At 38.1% G+C, this 19,811-nt stretch overlaps 1 protein-coding gene across 5 annotated transcripts in view; it reads right to left on the bottom strand.

Moving 5' to 3' along the window:
- Positions 1–19,080, bottom strand: part of PLPPR5 (phospholipid phosphatase related 5) — a 114,667-nt gene extending 95,587 nt beyond the window's left edge. For 2 of the 5 annotated variants that reach the window (XM_009426028.5, XM_054685238.2), the window contains exon 1: positions 18,472–19,080. In XM_009426028.5, the coding sequence (XP_009424303.1) occupies positions 18,472–18,708 (237 nt within the window). In that variant the 5' untranslated portion in view covers positions 18,709–19,080. The remainder of the gene's footprint in view (positions 1–18,471) is intronic. The other 3 variants (XM_063799164.1, XM_063799161.1, XM_513585.9) reach the window with 2 other exon arrangements.
- Between the last annotated feature and the right edge of the window lie 731 nt (positions 19,081–19,811).

Here is a 19,811-nt window from a genome sequence, read left to right as displayed (position 1 = left end):
AATTCCTTCAATGGCTAGTTTTGTTTAAGGAACAACTGAAGTATAATTGTTAAGAATGAGTAAATTTGGAGAATGTTAATGGGATAAAAGTTTACAAATGCACTTGTCACCGTTTCAAAAATATTTTTTCAGTAACTTGAAATCTTAAAGTCACATTATATTAAATTAAGTAATGGATATTTATGAAATGTCTGAGTCATTTCTAAGTTAGCTATAATACTAAAACATTAATTGCTGAACATATTTTTAAAGTATATATACTTTGGCATCTTATTTTTATATGGTATGGAGAAGCTAAATATATTTAGGTATGTTAGTAAACATGAAAAAATTGTTCTAGAGGAAACACATAATTTTAAAAATTATAAAATGTACTAACATTCATAAAATGTTAGTATAAGACACGGAGTTCAAAATTGCTTAATTCCCAGGTTTTCACTAAAACTTAAGGTTACTAGGAATTTAAAATTCTAATTAACATATGGTAACTAAAAGTAGAAATAATAAGGGGAACAACTCTGGATGTGAGAAAAGTAAGGCTTTTTTTTATAAAAGAAGTTGTAAAGTATAAGGATATATTTTTGTTAAAGGAATAAGGGAATAATCTTTGTTCCAAAGTAGAGTGGTTATTCCAGAATGAGAAAATAGGAAAAGTATAGGCCAAAAACTGAATGGATAAGAAAACTGTAGAATATTTGTGGAAGATGAATCTTGTGAAAAGAATTTTATGCATGATAAAGCTGGCTAAAATTAGAAGGTAACTCTTTATGTTTTTCTAAATAGGGAACATTACATATCAAAAGTACACTGATGCAAAATTAAAATTTGGTCCTCTGTTACAATGACAAGGTTTTCTTGGAGAGTTGATCCGCTCTTAATAGAAAATAGTGAAATGGGTGTTTTTTTTAACCTTTTAGGTAATTGGCCTAGGAAACAGGGATTCTCTGTTATCAAGATGATTCCCTATGCTTCAAATTTTCTTTATTAGTTCTTTGATTACTTAAGAAAATTGATTCTTCTCCATACTGAAAGAGCTAAGGCTTTCCGACATCTATATAACTTCCTGTATTTGCCTCTTAAAGTCTTTCAATTATCACTCTGGATAAATAAATGACTATTACTTTACAGTGATATGTAATATTGTTTTGATCAAGTGTTTTAACTACTTTGATACTGACAAACTTCCCAAAATCAAATGCTAAATTAAGTCTTCCTGATCTCAAGTTAACTTTGAGATTTTCCACTTAAGCCCCGGAAAAACCTCTAAGGATATGTCTCTTATGTAGTATAAGAGAGGTATTAAAATAATTAGGCTTATTTGATAGTTAAATTATATGGGAAGCACTTTCAAATATTAAGTGATTTTTCTTTAAGTGATATTTATGGGTATATTACTAATGAGTGTCCTAAAATACTGTATGAAATTCCTAAAAATCTGATCTGTTATTAGTCATAATTTTGGTTTTTATTTTAAAACATGGTACACAACAGAAATACCATATTTCCCTATGAGTTGTGCCATTATCATAGTGAACTCAAATCAGATCTTTAACTATGGTCATTTTAAGTCCTTTTGTCCACAGTTAATTGCTTTATTCTAATGCTTTTCTGAAAGCCTTTTGCAAGCAACTGTAATCCTAATGTGTGATGCATTCAAATAAATTCATGGAAAAGACTCTGACAAATACTGTTTTCTGATAACTTTAGATCACACCATGGGACTGTGTAAGAATTTCTATCACTCTAATGAAGAAACCAGTGGGTTCATGAAACTGTTAACCAAAGGCAAGCAGAATAAAAATTAATTATATGAGATGAAATAAACTAATAAAGAATTATGCATTTTACACTTTTTTTTAAACATTGCTGATTCTTTTGATTTGTTTTTCTAGGTTTAAGAAAATATGTTTTTTCTCTTAAGCTACCGAAAATTTATAGCAATTTGGTATAGTATACTTTTATGAACAAAAATTGAAATATTTACTTTTTCTCCATAACCGATCTCTCCAGAATTTGGAAACTATTCATGGGCATTCTTATTTTTATGGAAATAAAGTTATTTGCACAAGTTCAGTAAGAGTATGTTCTGCTTATAACAGTATAGAGTCAGAAATATTGGTTATATTACCAAAACTTTGACTGGAATGTGGTATCTGAGAAAAGACCTAGAATGAATCTGTATGTACTGCAGGTCAAGTCTAAAGTCCACTTTGATTTGACTTCCCAGCCTTGAGAGGTTTTAAAAAGTCAAATCTGAAATTCTTTGTCAAAAGTTGCAGCAAAGTAAACTTGCAAAAAGCCTATGTGGTCAATCTCTATTCTTGTTTCATTTATGTATTCAGGCCAAGTTTAATGAGATTAGACCTACGTTGCAAACAAATTGGTCTTACTCTAATTATCTTTATTATAAATGGGATAACTGTAGAGAAAAAGCTTATGTTTATGAAGAAAAAATATACTATACCTGTTACTAGGTTATAGCCCTATTCATTGTTTTCAAGATTTATTATCAACTTGTAGGCTAGACTATATCCTGAATTATCTAGTTTCCTCCAATATTGGGCTACAACTCTGTAAGAACAAGATCTGCTTTGTTCCTGAAGCCCTGTAAGCTAAAACTGGACAACTCAATTTAAATTTCAAGGAATAAGTCTCATGCCTGATATGTGGGCCATACTGAGAGTTCACCAAACATCCAATACCATAACCACAGATATTGACACTATAAGGATTAGGACAAGAAGTTGATGACTTCATGTAGTATACTACTTTTCTCAAGATGTTTGGACATATCATAATAAGATTCTTGCTTCTCTTAAGTTTTCCTTGCTTATGCCTATATTTTTCCCTTGGCAGGATCATGCTATAGTTGTAATTTCTCAATCGGTGCCTTCTGTGGGTAACTTGATGAAATATTGGATTTGACATGCCAAACTCAGATCATTATATGAACTAAGGAATCCTTTAGTCCACCCAGCACGTAACTTTAGCAACATCCCTAACACAACTGCTGTTCAAGTTGTACCAATGATCCCTTTTACAGAGTAAGACTTCTAGATCTGCTTGTTCTCACTCCTCTTTAATTTAACAGAGTCATGGGTTGTCAGATTACCTACTAACTGAACAGGGAGGAGTCTGTGCAGTTGTTGACACTTCTCGTTGCACATGAATAAACACATGAAGCACTGTAGGCACTCAGTTGCAAAAAGTTAATAAACAGCCTATTTGGTTAAAATGGGCAGAATCATCATATGCTCATTCTTTGATCTGTTCAATTTTAGTTGGTTTGGTTCATGGGGACCCTAGCTAAGAAACATATTCCAAACTCTTGGAATTATTCTCCTAATAATCATAATAGTACTCTCCTTGGTATACTGTATTATCTCAAGTTTTAAATGTTTGCTTTCAACTATTCATGGAATGTCAAATGGTCTCTTTGGCTGGAATAGAAAAAGAACTCAAAGAAATGCTTAATCATGAGGACACTGTAACCCACAAATGGTGTGTTAAGACTAGAAACCCAGAATAACAGTAACAGAGTAGTGGTAATGCTCCAATCTACCAAAAGTAAGAGTGTGATCAAAAGAGGAGAACTGTTAAATAAAATGTACAGAACACGGGCTTGGACTGCGCTCCTGCACTAGGCCTAAGGAACCAAACTAAATGTAATCATCCATGCTAAAGTTCCATGTCACCAAGCCAAAACTAAGTTATTTATCTGCCCTTCCAAGAAATCAGAATAAGAGACAATAGCCAAAACCCCAAACAAGCCAGTTCTGTCTGGCATGATAAGGAAGTCCACTCTGCTTTAACCCATGTAAGAGAAGTGCCTGTGAAATAACCAATCTGCTTTTTGTTTTGTTTCTTCTTTCCTCAGCCCTTTTATGTCTATATAACCAGACTCCTCTGCTTAGCTCATTGGAACTCACTCTGTTTTATAGAATGAAGTGTTATCCAATTCTAGAATCACAAATAAAAGCCAATTAAGATATTTAAACCAAATTTGTTGTAATTTTTTGACAGTGGTTTGATTTATAAAAGTGAAAGAAAGATGATCTTAAGTCATCTGATTAATTTCAGAAAAAAAATTGTTAAAAAGTGTACAAAGTATACAAAATATCACCCTTGGTAAAGAAAGAGCAGGCCAGGCATCGTAGCTCACACCAGCACTTTGGGAGGCCAAGGTGGGTGGATTACCTGAGATCAGGAGTTTGAGAGCAGCCTGGCCAACATGGTGAAACCTCATCTCTACTAAAAATACAAAAATTAGCCAGGCATAGTGGTGCATGCCGGTAATCCCAGCTTCTCAGGAGGCTGAGGCAGGAGAATCGCTTGAACCCCAAGAGGCGGAGGTTACAGTGAGCTGAGATCACGCCACTGTACTTCCCCCTGGGTGACAGAGTAAGGAGGCTCATCCCAAAATAAAACAAAACAAAACAAAAAACAAAAAAAGAAAACGCACATGCCGTACTATATAAATGCTTAAGTAGTGAAAATTTAAAGTTATGAATATATGTGCTATGTACTATTAAAGATATAGGAATGTGAAATAGTAATTACAGAGGCAAAATATGACTATGTTAAAGATTTTTAAAACAAAATGATGAGTGTGTGAAACATTCTCCATTTGAAGTAAGTGAGATTTATTTTGGACTGTCTTATACAGCTTTGATTAAACAAAAAAATGAAATGAATATACATGAGGAAAATATTAGAAATCAGTGATGATTAGGAAATAAAGTAAAACTAAAGACTTGAGTTTTCGAAAAATAATTTGGACTTTATAACCTAGGCCTCTATGGATGGGCAGTATGCCTAAATATATTTTCTCATAAAAATTTTCTTTCATTCAAGTGCCCAGGAAATTATTAACAGTCTCAAAGAAACAAGAGTGTCTAAACTAATTTTAATTTCTATTAATTTTATTTTTTAAAATACACAAATATTAGCATTACTTATATCTACCATTTTAAAGGCATTATGGTAGTCAGGATGCGGTGAGCAAGAAGCAAAAATATGCAAGACAAATATGTTAGTCTATAGGAATTTATAATCTTTTGACAGCCAAAATATGTGTGTATGTAATTAACTATAATGCACAACCATGTAGTATCCTACATCATATATACTACATACAATTGGAAGCATTTTAATAATCATCTGATTCCAAGACAGTAAACCCAACTAGATGAAGTTTCCTGGAGTGTTCTCTTAAGGTTTAGAAGCCCAGCTTAGTCTCAGCAGGAGAGAAAATGCCATGATCTCTCAGCAACATTTACTGTGTTCATGAAGCAGGACAGTGTCACCATACTGTGTTTTGCCTATTTGAAAAAAAAAAAGATGAATCTACTCTAAGGATGAAACAAATTGACCACAAGGTGTCTTTACACCCGCCCCAAGTCTAATGCATTGAGAAAAAAAAATAGCATGCAAAATAGGTACACTTTCTACTCCATTTTCTACTCCATTTGCAAAATAGGTACACTTTCTACTCCATTTGCAAGGTACACTCAAAATACATCATTCAGTAGTGGTGACAACAGTTAAGAACATAAGATATCTTGTGTACAGTCAGATATGGGCAGCCAGAATAGTAGAAGGGACTCATGTCCATGTTATATGGAGTTAAAGATTCTCAGTTCAAGAAAAGAAGAGTCAGAGAACTGAAAAGTAACTTCAAACACTATGAAACCACCTAAGTTGTTCCAAATAACTTCAAAAGGTTGAGTGAGGTCAGTGAGGAGATTCAGAGAGACAGACTTTATTTCACTGGAAGGCAGAGCATCCCAATAGTCAGACTTGATTTTTACATAGAAACAGCTGCCTGGGGAAGCAATGAGTCAGTATCCTGTCCCAGTTGGAGTTCAAACCTTTGCTAACCAGATAGCTAATGATACAGAGGCCGAAAAAAAAAAGGACTAGACTTTCTCAAGGGCTTATAGCTAGTAAGCAGCAGAGCAAGGAGGAACACGTATGTGCCTGCCTGTCAGGCCAGTGAGTCACTGTTCATTTCATTTGTCTTGCTTTCTCTCCAGCAATCCATCCCATACCCACAGGTACCCTTTTATCTTATGCAGAATATATAAGATAAGGGAAAAATACAGGAGTTTATAGAAAAGATGGATTACTGTTGAGTAGAAGCATTAAGGAAAGAGTTATGAAAGAGATAGTATTGGAGCTGTCTAAATTAAAGGATGGAAAGTGTTTAAATAAATCCAAATTAAGAACACAGAAAACAACATCAAGTACAGTAGCTCATAGAACTGCTTTCTCAAGTCACTGGTGCTTCCCAGGAAATGGTACCAGGACTGAACCAGTCCTGCTATTATGTTTGCTATTATTTTGAGAGTACTCCTAAGAACAGATTGTGTCCCTTCAAAAATAAATATGAGTTCAAAATATAAATATATAAATGTCTATGCTTTTCTCTTAAATTTATACCACTGAATATCTCTTCTGCCTCTAAGCAGTTGCCAAACTAATGACTGTTTCTCAGGTGCAATAGATATTCTATATGTTACTTATACTGTTATATTATGCTATGTGAAAATCACACTGTAAGAATTCAAAATCTGTGCATCAAAAATGGGTAGATTTTGGTTATATCCACTTGTAGCAAGTTTCACATGTAGTGTTACTTTTTGTCTGAAAAGATTTGATGTTAGAAACAAAAAAGCATCATATCAAGCCAAATGACATGGGTGTTAAATGCTCTTTTTCCCTGTCTTTTGCTACCTCTTCACTATCACAGTATTTAACTATAAATACAGTATTCAGTAAAATCTTTTGGGACAACAGTATAGTCACTCAGAAAAAAACTCTCATAGTAGTCACATACTCTTCATCTATCTTCGAATTAATACTGCCATAAAGAAAGATTCATTGCAGATGGCCTTAACATCTGTAGGAAATGGCAAAAAATAACAGTATTAGTGAGAAGGGCCATCCCTGTATTAAAAGCACATATGGAACCATTCTGTCGAGGTATGTCACTTCCTTTATGTGGGGTCATAGGTTAGTCACTTAATCTTTCTGTGCCTCAGTGTCCTCATCTGTAAGCTGAAATAACAATAGGGTCTCATAATGCTGAGGTAAGCACTATGTTAGTTAATATGTATAAAGTAGTTGAACAATGTCTGCTACACAGTAAGTGCTCTATATATGTCAGCTACTTGTGTATTTGTGTTAACTCATTAGTTGCATAACCTTGGCCAAGTCATTTAGTCTCTCTAGGCATTGATTTGACAATTATGAGATAAAACTATATAATCTCTAAGCCCTTCTTCATGACTAAAAAGTTCCAGTTATGAAGAAGCATGTTCTCTTTCACACTGGATTCACGAATCTTTTCCAAAAATGGGATGACAGAAAGAGCCTGATAGTGTGGCTTGAAAAAAGTGTCTACTGGATTCTCATATCTGTATTCTAGATTTAGCCCAGGAAAAATAAAAAGGGAACCCCAGGTATTCATGTGATAAGGAGCCAGAGAGAAGAGGAAATAAAGATCTCTTTGTGAAAGACCAAAAAGATTGTCATATAGTTTTGACTAAGTCTCTTCATTCATTTTAGTAACTGAGCAAGCCCAACACTGTGAAGACACATGTGAAGGAAGAGGACATTGTCACCAACCCAAAAATACTGTCTAGTATTTTTTTAATTGGAAATTTTAGGGGTTCATTTTAAATTACAAGATGAATCCCCAAGTGCATTATCTCTATCCAGGACTGCTCAATTTTGGTGTGTGTGAGAACATAGTGTTCTGCTTTGATGAGATCTCTGCAAATACAAGATGTTTCGGAGTGTAAAAAGTGCTTCTATGAACCCCAGTGTGAGAAAACGCTAAATATGAAATGGGTATCAGAAAGTACAGTTTCTGCTGGTACTATCAAAAGCACCCTTTAAAAAAGGGATCACTGCACTAGAACACAATTTACTCAGCACAGAGGTTCTGGTTATATCAACACAAATTCAATTTTCCTTAGAGAGGAAATGCCACATGTTATTTTACTGTTATGCAGATATGTCAGGGGTACATTTGTACACAACTGCTCTGTAATTTCATAAGTATTTTATTTCCACATATTTCTTTGAAAGATTTGAAGGAGTGGTGGGGGCTGGGCTTTATCCTAGTTTTAGGATTTGGAACAAGTCACTTAACCTCTTTAAGCCTTAATCTCAAGGTATAGTGCACATAGAAGGTGCTCACCAAATATTTGTCCGGAGAAAGGAAGGATGAGAGAGGGAGGGAGAAAGGAAAGAAGGGGGAAATGAAGGGAGAGAAGGAAAAAAATGGAAGGAGGGAGGGGAGAGGGCAGCAAGAATGGAAGCAGAAAAAGTTCCCTCCTTTACTCTCCTCTTTTTGTACTTCCATTCTTTCCACACTGTTTCAATTCCAAGTGTTTTAGATATTTCCATGCCATGCCAAACACAAAACAGGTCATCAACAAATTAATGAAAACTTGAAAAATTCAATAGACTAGCAAATGTAATTGTGGCAATATGGCAAATAAAATTCAATCACTTCCACAATTATTAAGTTATCCATTAGCTAACAAATTTTGTATGTCTATTCTAGAAATAATGAGGACAAAGAAGACCTAGTTCCTAAGTTATGAAGTCTGTAATTTACTTTAAAACACTTCATCATAATCTGTCTGATATGTATGTACCAGTTTGTTTATATTCTGATTTAAGGAGAGTAGTCAGCTAAAATGCTATCAAAATGCCAAGTCCTACATAGTCACCAGCATTTTATCAGAAAGGTCCCACTCCAAAGTCTTTTTGCTATCTGCATGTTAATTACCAATGATTTAATTAGCATTGTGGATGTAAAAAATAATTTTTCATTGATGAAAGTAATGACTGAATTCGCATGATGAATGCTAAAGATGAACTCATTGGTAAAATCAAAGATTTTCAAAAGAAGTTATACTTGCAGCCAACAATATGAAAAAAAGCTCAACATCACTAATCATTAGAGAAATCCAAATGAAAACCACAATGAGATACCATCTCACATCAGTCAGAATGGCGATTATTAAAAAGTCAAAAAATAACAGATGCTGGCAAGGTTGCAGGAAAAAGGGAATGCTTATATTCTGCTAGTTGTAATGTAAATTAGTTTAACCATTGTGGAAAGCATTTTGGTGATTTCTCCAAGAACTTAAAACAGAATTGTCATTTGACCCAGCAATCCCATTGTTGGATATACACCCAAAAGAATATAAATCACTCTATCATAAAGACATATGCACATGTATGTTCATCCCAGCACTATTCACAATAGCAAAGAAACGGAATCAACTTAAACACTGAGCACATACGGACACAAAGAAGGAAACAATAGACACTGGAGTCTACTTAAAGGTGAAGGGTGAGAGGAGGGTCACAATCAAAAAACTACCTATGGGATATTATTCTTATTACCTGGGTGATGAAATAATCTGTACACCAAACCACTGTGACATGCAATTTACTTATAACAAACCTGCATATGTACCTCCTGAACCTAGAATAAAAGTTTAAAAAGAGACTTTCAAGCTATGTGGGTTAACTAAAATAGCTTAGAGATACTTCCCACTCTTGAATGAATAGGGTACAGGACTCTAGTAAGGCCTGCACCCTCTCCCCCAGTGGCTTATTCTTAATGGATTTAGAGTCCAGCCCTTGGTTTAAAACAGTTTCTGCTTGGAGCATGTCAACTTGGGGACCCAGAATCCCACTGTGGCTGTGCCCACACTTTCATACAGGATTTCATGAACTAAAAACTTCTCAAGGACGGAGAGATGGGAATTCACTGAACTTAGAGAACTTAGAGAACGGAATATGTAAACTGTTGCTTAATAAGTTGTTATTAAATAACTATGCACAGCAGAATTTGTTCTGACACTTGAATTTAATTCATTATAACATCATCACCATGAACTTCAGTTGGTGTCTGGATACCTTATCTAGTAAAAATAACCTAAAAGCTGGGCATGACCAAATTGGCTTGAATCAGATAACACCACATGACTTTGAGATGCTCAAGTCTAGTTATGGAAATGTAAATAAAATACAATATAAAGTATAATATAAAGTTATTTGAGTTTCACAACTTGTATAAATGATGAAAGGATCATAGAAGAGAATGCAGTTATTCAACCGAGAGAGTCCAAGAGACCTACATAAAGGCATTGGTGCTAGCTTGGAAGAATATATCAGAATATTCCAGGAAGTTGTTTTTTGGTTTTGTGGGGGTGAGGGAAGCATAATAGAGGTGAGAAGAAAGGAACATAAAAATGAATTCATACAAGAAACTACAAATGTATTATACACACACACACACTACCCCCACCCACACATACATACACATGCTTAACTCTTACATGTTGTATCAGTGAGAAAATCCCATAATAAATTATCTACAGAGTTTCAAATGTACCTGGCCTGGAGAATAAAACTCTAGAGTCCTGTTTTTGCCACCAAAAAAAAAATGGTGATTTTACTGACAGTGATTCTTAAACTACATCTGTCATAATAAGACTAAAAAAGTAACCAGCCTGCTGAGTGAAAACTGGCATTCTCATAAAAAGTTTAAATAGTACTGAATATAGAACTCCACTTCACATATGTTAAAATATCTTTCATAATAATGATACTCCTTAGGATTTTCCAAAGTCTGTTATAAGGGTGCTGCTAACTATAGGTTAAGATCCTAACTCTGACCTCAGAACTTACCTTCTCAACCTGTATAAATGGGAATGATGAGCTGGGAAAATTTAGTTCTACTGGCTATTCCACTGGTCTTAGGAATCAATAAACTTTTATCTTTAAACATAGATTATTTTCTTCTTTTTATGTTTGGTTGTAACTAAACTTATATATTAACAAGCATGTGGATATTGTAAGAACATATTGATGTATACTCAATATGTTTTAACTCTCCCTTGCCTGCTAGGAATGCCATCATTTATGCTATAAATCAAATCAGTGGGCAACTGCAGCCAACAGAGCATTGGACCTGAAGTAATAGGTTCAGATCCTAGATATGTCATTTACCAACTGGAGCAAATTGCTAAAGCTCCCTGGATATGTTCCTACATATGCTATCTGAAAGGATTAAAGAGTAAATGGTTTACCTCATTCATTCAACAAAAATGATTAAGTACACATAATGTCATTTGCTCTGCATTATCAATAAAAATTATTAGCATTTATGTTAAACAAACTAGCTATCACTTATCAAGCACTTAGAGCATGTAAACATTTAACTCTTATCAGGTATCAGGTTAAGTATTATTTCAATTTTACAGATTAAAAAAACTGAGGCTTGGATATGTAATTTTAAGTATTTGTGTCTGAACTTCCGAAGGGCAGAGATATGCCTTACTTAGTTTAGAAGCCCAGGCAATAGCACTATACCTATTACATAGTAGATACATTGTCGTCTTTCAAAACTTTTGCAAATAATGTGTTTGTGGCACAGTACCAATTTAAAAATTAATATGATACACGACATACTTAATACATGGTATCAGCTATGCTCCCTAGAAACATTATTTATTTCAAATTACAAAATGAACGAGATGATTCTTTCTAATCATGTTGACAATACTCAGAGCTTATTGAAATATTTTGAAAACAGCCTTGGGTATTGCATTAATAATTAGGAGACCATTTTACATTTTTTTTAATCTTTGCTATTCTTTCTATAGGAAAATCAGGAAAAAAAGTATAAAAATCTTACTTATTTTTCCACACCACAGACTAAGGCTGGCAAAGTAGTGCTGCAAGCAGTGCTAACCATCTCTAATCACCAGGTAGCTACATAACCTATGTAACCTGCTCACATTATATTTTCCTTATATGTATGAAGTGGTTTATTGTCTCCACAGTGTTTTCTCAACCATTTCATTCTCACAACAGCACTGAAAAGTAGGAAGAAATAAGTCAATATTTTTCAGATAAGGAACTGGCAAGAGAAGCCACATGGATAGTGAGCAATGAAAGACAGAGGGAGAGACAGGAACAGGAAAGAGAGAGAATGGTGGAAGAGGTGAAGGGAGAAAAAAACACTAACTTGTGTTATGGGTCTTTGCTTTTCCCTCAGCATCACCATCTCCTTAGCAGTATGCAAAGGAGAGAAAATAAGTGGAAAAAGAGACAAAGAGGAATGAAGAGAGAAAGGGAAAAAGAAAGGGAGGGAAACAGGAAAGAAGGGAGAAAATAAATGAGTATGAGTGAAAGTATCTAAGTGAACCAAAATCCTAAGAGACACAAGAAGGAGTCACTGCACCCCCAAATCTAGTGCCAGGTCTCATTTTAAAAAGCATGCCTTAGAAACAGAAGTACCTCCACCTCTCCATATACCACGGTTTGCAGATCTAGAACCAGAGGGTGGTTCCACATAAATGTGGTGCTTATAGCACTGTAGTAGTGTGTGTTACTGAGATGAGACACATGCCTTTAAATCAAAACAATAGAAATATCTTTGAATCCCTTCTGCTGCCACCTACTCCTCTACAACATTTCCAAGCTTAATAGGAAACAAACGATTTCCTACACCACCCATTGAAATCATCATCTACAATAGAACACGAAGTTTTCCATCGAAGCAGGAACATTGAAATCGAGGATAAAAGGTTTGAGAAAATTTTGACTCCTGGTATTGAATCACTATGAGTAAAATCTTTAAAGACTAATTAACATGTTAGGATAAAAGTATATAACAAAAAATGAAATGCACAGCCTTTGGTGATTCTGCCATTGCCATCACGGGACTCCAGATTGGTCATCTAACCTCTTCCAAATCTCTTTCATAAATTTGTTGTGAAAATTGATTACATTAATGAATTTAAATAATTAGAGTCTGGCATACAGTAATCTCACTAAACTTCTATTTCTCATTTATAAAATAAATATATTTAATGTTAGTCCCCAATATGATTAAGGAAAGTACTATCCTGGGGAGTATTAAATGAAGCAATGGGTTAAATGCACCTAACACAGTGGCTGGTGTATAAGAAATGCATGACCAATTTTAGCTAATGTTAGCCCACTTGGACAAACAGAGGAATCACCAAAGATAGGAATCATTAATTTCATTCTAAGAACTGAATTCTGCTTAAGTTTTGCTTTTCTTCCTATTCAGACTCCCAATTTGTGAGGGTCAGTAGACTAAACTAGGTGGTTTCTATCCACATTTAATTTCTTACCAGCCTTGGAATCCACTAACAAACAAAAGTAGTTTGCTAGGTGCTTTAAAGAGGTTTCCTGATTAATCAACACAGCCTTGGAAAGCCTAATAGGAGCTAACACGTATACAGCTGGGCACTGCTCTGATACTTACACATGTTAACCCATTTCATACTCAGTAATCCTGTGAGGCCAGTACTTATATTTACCTCAATTTTACAATAGAGAAAACGGAGGCATGGAGAGGCTAACTGGCTCAAATTCTCACAGCTGGAAAGTAGCAGATCTGGCCTTCAAACCCAAGAAGGCTCCAGAATCTGTGATCTTAACCTGTGCATGTACTGAGTCTCCAAGAGGTGGGTGTTTTTATGTTCAGTTTATGAATGAGAACATTTTGACTGAGGTTACATGGCTAGTAAGTGGGAGAAACCAGGATAAGAATCCAGACACATCTGAAACCCATGTCTGTGCTTTTTCTCCTACACCACACCACAGGAATGTTCCAGGAATGGGGATGGGCAGTGATGCCCAAGGCAGGGTTTGGGGGAAAAGAGGTCTATGGGAAAGCTTTAGGCAGGTTGATCCAATGGGGAGCTCTAGGTATGAGATGACTTTCTATCATCTATCTGTACCACATACAATGACGCCAGCACCCTTGGGATAGCAGCAGTAGCTACATTTCTCAAATCTGAGTCTCCGGGTCCAGAGGGAGCTTCCTGGAGTGGCAGATATAAATAATCTGAGATGTACCTTAATGTTCAAACCTGCCGTGCTCAGTGTCCGGGGCTGCCTTGGTTGGTGCTGGTTTTATCTTTATTCTAGCTTTGTGAAGATGGTGATCTAGCTTCATTTCCTTTAAATCATCTATGTTGCTCAGAGATCTAAGGAACAATAGCTGCTAGTGGCCACTGTATCCAAATTTGGGGAGCAGAAACCACTGTCATCACCAGTTCTTTTCATCAATGAACACCAAGGATCACTAACTAAACCTATATCTGTACAAGCAATGTCCAGTGCTCTGGCAAATGCTATACGGAACAAACTGAACAGTACCTATTTTCAAAGAGTTTATAAACTATATCATCTCTGTAAATAAGCCCAAATTACAGGCATTTTCTGAAAATGCAATTGAAGTAATATTAGACAATGCAAAATAAACTTGGAGATGAAGAGTTTGAAATTATGTACTTTGATAACATTAGAGTCCTATACACTGCTACCTAAAAAAATGTCCTAAACCACCACCCATCAAACTTTATCTCTGCTAAATTCCTACCAAACTGAGAAAATCTCTCAGCCTGGCATGGCATTTCAGGTCTTATCAATGTGACCCCAGCCTTCACCTTCAGATGTATACGCCATTTTCCCCACACACCACTCCTAGAAACAAACAAACCAACTGCTGTTTCAAGAGTGCAGTCTCCATTTGCTGCCTCCAAGGGGTTGTTCACGGAGCTGTTCACGGAGTGATGTCCTAACTCAAATTCCATTTCAGTCTCTCCTTCAAGACACACCTTAAATACCACCATCTTCTCCATGAAGCCTTTCCTCATGTCTCCAAACAAAAGTGATCTATCTCCTCCTCTTCTGAACCACTAGAGGTCTTTGTGGTATATACAGATGCATGGATATGCATATATACATACATATGTATAACTTCTGTCATAATTACTTATATTATGATCTGCGGTATGTTTATCTAATTTCACAAATTAGACTGTAAATGCCTTAGGATCAGTTACTATGGTTTACTTCTGAAGTTGCCTTTGTAACCTCTACTCAGCCAGATATAATGCTTGGAACACATGAATTCAATAAATTTTTACTGAATTATTATTTTCTTAATAACAATAATGTTAATGATCTAGTGAACTCTTATGGAGTATCAACTATGGGCCAAAGATGACATTTACATATTATAACTGATTTGATATTCAAAACCTTGTCAATAAGGGAATTGAGGCTTAAAGAGCTTAAATAGATTGTTCAAGATTACACAGCAAGTAGAGTTCCCAACTCTTTTTTTTTTTTTTTTTTTTTTGAGACAGAGTCTTGCACTGTGGCCCAGGCTGGAGTGCAGTGGCGTGATCTCTGCTCACTGCAAGCTCCACCTCCTGGGTTCACGCCATTCTCCTGCTTCAGCCTCTCGAGTAGCTGGGACTACAGGCGCCCGCCACCATGCTGGGCTAATTTTTTGTACTTTTTAGTACAGACGGGGTTTCACCATATTAGCCAGGATGGTCTCGATCTCCTGACCTTGTGATCCACCCGCCTCAGCCTCCCAAAGTGCTCAGATTACAGGCGTAAGCCACCGCAACCGACCCCCAACTCTTAACAATGCAGCAGAGTGTACTTTGGATTTAAATTCAAATTTACTAGACTCGGAACCTGAGCCCTAGTCAGCATTATATAAAAGTGATAAAATTCAAAATATATATTGTTTTTAATTTTTACATAAATGAATTTAGCAAGTATGAAACAAATCTGTAGACTGTGGTAGTGAGGAGAACGACTTTTCAAAATTACCCTCAAGAACTAGAAATGAGTTTGAAAGTTAAAGATATATATAGATATATAGATATATAGATATATGAAGCTTTATTACTACAGGACAAAAAATGTAAAAGAGACTATTTGAGGCATTTATTTAGAAGAACGATTCATGAGCGAATTGAATTTTCATCCTGTAATAGAAAAACCACACTTGAGAGTATGACAGAGTAGGGGGAGAATTCTGGGTGTAACATTCTTAGCCTTGGTCCTTCGAGAAGATACTTAATCTTTCTAAGCCATCATGTTCTCAAATGTTAGATAAGAATAATAATTATTGCTTTCAGAGATAATGCAAATATTAGAAGGATATAAGGTATGTAGAAAGTTTATTAGAGTATGGAAGAAAGTAGTAACTCAACAAATGATGGGTACTGTTAATATTATTATTATTATTTTGATGCCCAAGTGAGCATGCTAACCCAGCGTTCTTGAGAAGAGTGGAGAGGCAGAGCTGCCCTTACTGCTCCCAGCTCCTCACATGGTGACAGAGTGCACTATTCCTAGAAGCAGAAGGGAAAACAAACGCCAGCAGCACAGCCATCCTCCCAAACCTACCACTTCCTTCTCTTCTAAACTGATTCCCAAACCCATTCTCTTGTACCTAAAAGAACTAAAAGCCAAAACATCGAAATCAAGTTGGATTCTGACTTCAGAAAAATCTATCCACTTATATTCTCAATGCCTGCCTGACCAGCCAGCTTCCACCTTCTTTCAGAGAACAAGCTTTGGAAGCAATGGAAGTCGCATGGCATTCAGGCATCAGTCCTATAGGCATACAAATGCCATACCCACCTTTTTTTTGTTTTCAGATATTCCTTATTATCTGAACCTCACTTTCTTCAAATATTAATTGGAGATAATATCTCCTGAAAGAGCTGCTCTGAGAAATATACGTGACTATGACTATTCGGTACCCAAAATAGAGTAGGCACTAAATAGTGACTAATTCATTCTTTTTCTCCGTCCTACATTCCTCCTAAGTGGAGAATCATCCAAATCTTTGGGTGAGTGTGCTCTCGTCTCTAACTAGCACCTGCCACCATGATTGGATGGTTAGGACTGAAAAGTGCTATCTTATTTAAATAAGACATAGAATGGTAATTAAAGGATGAGTTACAGACATTATTGATTATAGCTATGACCAAACCAATGAGCTGAAAGTGACAGGCTCTTCCTTTTTCTTTAAAACAATCCTTGAAAAATATCTGAGCTATTTAGTCTCCTGGAAAAAATGTACATGGGAAACCCCGATCTCCAGAAAGTAAAAAGGGCCCCCAAAAATCGACCTTTTTTTTCCTCTGCCAGCTTGTCAAATGGAGAAAAGAGAACACAAACATGAAGGCTGGATTTGTGGCTTCTAACACATTTTAGCAACTTATTTTACATATATATATATATATATATATGTAAAACATTATCTGGGGCAAGGTCTAACACATTCCAAACCATTATGACAGGCAATTTGAAGTCAACTATCACAGGACATGTGATAAAGTTACTTTAAGGTTATCAAGAAATTCCTTGATTTGTTCACTGATTTCTATCTTATGTGTTAGGAACTTTTCATTATTTTACAAATTAGTAAGTCATTGCTCCTAAAATTAAAAAAAAGATGAATACCCAAACTTAATGGATTCAACAGACATTCTTAACATTCAATTTACACATTTAGCTACTGAAAATAAAACTTCATTCTTCCTTTCCCCTTCATTTTCTTATTTCCCGTTTGTTATCTGTTGAGGGAGAGAGAGAGCGCGCATCACAGGAAGGGAACCTCCAATACTTTGTCAATATTAAAGGAACCATAAAATATCAGGTTTTCTAAAGAAACACCAACAATTCTCCTAAGAATAAATATGTAGCATATTCACATGTGTAAATTACTATAATAAAATTAATATTATTATGTGTAACTTATCCCCAATAATTTCATATGTATATATGTGAGGTGTGTGTATACACGTGCGTGTATCTGTATAGTCATTCTTTCTCTCACACACACATACACTCAATAAATCCAAAAGGCATGCTCTGTGAGGTTCTAAGAGAAAAGGACTTAAATTGCCCAGGGAGCGGAGCAGCCTTTAAATAAATATGAAGTGCTCTTGTAATTGAGGTACAGCTCCTGCTTTTCAGCAAAGCACTGGTGCTGAGGCCTCTTCATTTAGAAATTCTCAAATTCTTTTTTCAGATATTTGTTCCCTGGTCAGCTTAGTCCCATTGGCACTTTCATCTGAAAAGGAGGGAGGTGGCGAAATAGAAATACGTGCCCCGACTCGGGAAGTGGGAGTCCCTTCCACACCCCAGCAATTGATCCCCTCTCTCCTCGCCGGCCCGCCCGCCGCTGCTCTTCTTCCAGGCGCAATCGAAGAGGAGGCAGTGAGCGAGTCAAGGCCACAAAGTGGATGGAATCAAGGTTCACCCCCAAAGCTCACCTCCTTTGCAACCCGGATCCCCACTCCTCACCACCTACGGCCCCTCTTCCCTTCCATCCCCGCCCAGTCACCCAACGCTGAAGCCACCGCGGGGTGTGCGGGGGTGACGTGTGGGAAGAGCTGGGGGCTTCCTTCGCACCCACCCCTCACGCGCCCTAGAATGTCCTCTGGGGAAGGGGCTGCCCATAACTTGGAGGAACTTAGAAGGCAAAACCTACTGCGCCCCAACCCTTAGAGGGGCCTCAACCCCGAAGGCGAGGGGCGAGATCAGGGAGTCGGCGACGAGGGCGAGCGCCCCCGGGCTTACCACGAGCACGGGGACCCCGGCGGCCAGCGAGTAGAGGAGCACGGGGGGCACGGCGCTGCTGTCCTCCGGGCCCGGGTAGGGTTTGCGGTAGGCGCTGTCGTGGCAGAAGAAGCCCTGCACGTTCACGGTGAACGTGTCCGTATACTCGAAGTAGTACGCCAGCATCACCGTCCCTGCCATGATCACCATCTGGAAATAGAGCATGCTGCTGGTGAGCGCCGCGGGCAGCAGGGGCATGCACGCCTCCCGGGCCGGGCCGAGCCGAGCCGAGCGGGCGGCCGACGCGGTGGGCCCCCTCCCCGGTCCGCCGAGGCAGCCACCGGGGGCGCGGCGGCGGAGGCGGCGGGAGGACGAGGTGCGGGAGGCGGGATGGAGCCGCTGGAGGAAGAGGCGGAGGCAGGTCCGGGCTTCGAGGCGCCGGCAGGCTGCAGAGGAGGCGGCTACCCCCGGACGAGCCCGCTCTCCCCTGCCCGCCCCCTGCCCGCCGCAAGCGCCGCCCGCCCCGGCGCGGGGTCGCGAGGGAGGGCGGGGAGTCCCGGGCGACGGGCAGCGGCCGCTGCGCCCCTGCACGAGACCATTCGAGAAGCAGCGGCGCTGGGTCAATCCCCCAGGCTAGCCCGGAGGAGGCGCTGCGTGGGCGGACGGGGCGGCAGCCGGCGGGACAGCGGCACCTGTACCCCTCACAGGGCGGACGCTGTGGGGCTGGAGAAGCTCCTCGCGGGGGTAAAATCAAAAAGGGGGGAGGGGAGGCAGTAGAGATGGAGCTTCCAGAAACTCTTCCGAGGCACCAGCTGAGAGGTTTAAGAAACCCGCACAACGCCTGGGAAAATGGTGCGTGGACGTGTCTTCCGAGCGCAAAGCCCACCAAGGCGCAAAGTGCCGATGCGGCGCCCAGAGTTTCAACCGGTGCGTCCAGCCTGCATCCCTCGAATTCCTTGACCCAGCCCGGGGCTGGAGCCTGGCGGTGGTTTCTAGGCGCTGTTAGAAAAATCTCAGCGAGGTTTCTTTGCCTCCTCTGCAGCTTCCTAGGGCTTTGTGTATATATATATGTATATACAAATAATAATAGAAATCATAGCCCAGTGGCTCCCGAAGCATCATCTCTTGTACAGCGGCCCCTTCCTGGATCCATGCATTCTCTTGCTCATCTTTTCAGTCTGTCTTTATTAGCTGCTTGTGAGAGGAGGCATTGCAGATTCCAGGCACTGAGCGGTCCCAGCCACCAGGGTAGGAAAAAGGACTATTTGCCCCATCTCGTTATTTATTCCCTGAATTCCAGGGAACTGCAGGGATTCCTCAGGGGTCGGGATAAAGGAGAGGGAGACCAGTGCTGGCTCACA

Source organism: Pan troglodytes, chromosome 1 (genome assembly GCF_028858775.2).
Source record: "Pan troglodytes isolate AG18354 chromosome 1, NHGRI_mPanTro3-v2.0_pri, whole genome shotgun sequence".
Taxonomy (NCBI): domain Eukaryota; kingdom Metazoa; phylum Chordata; class Mammalia; order Primates; family Hominidae; genus Pan; species Pan troglodytes.
This window is presented reverse-complemented; position numbering and strand designations above follow the sequence as displayed.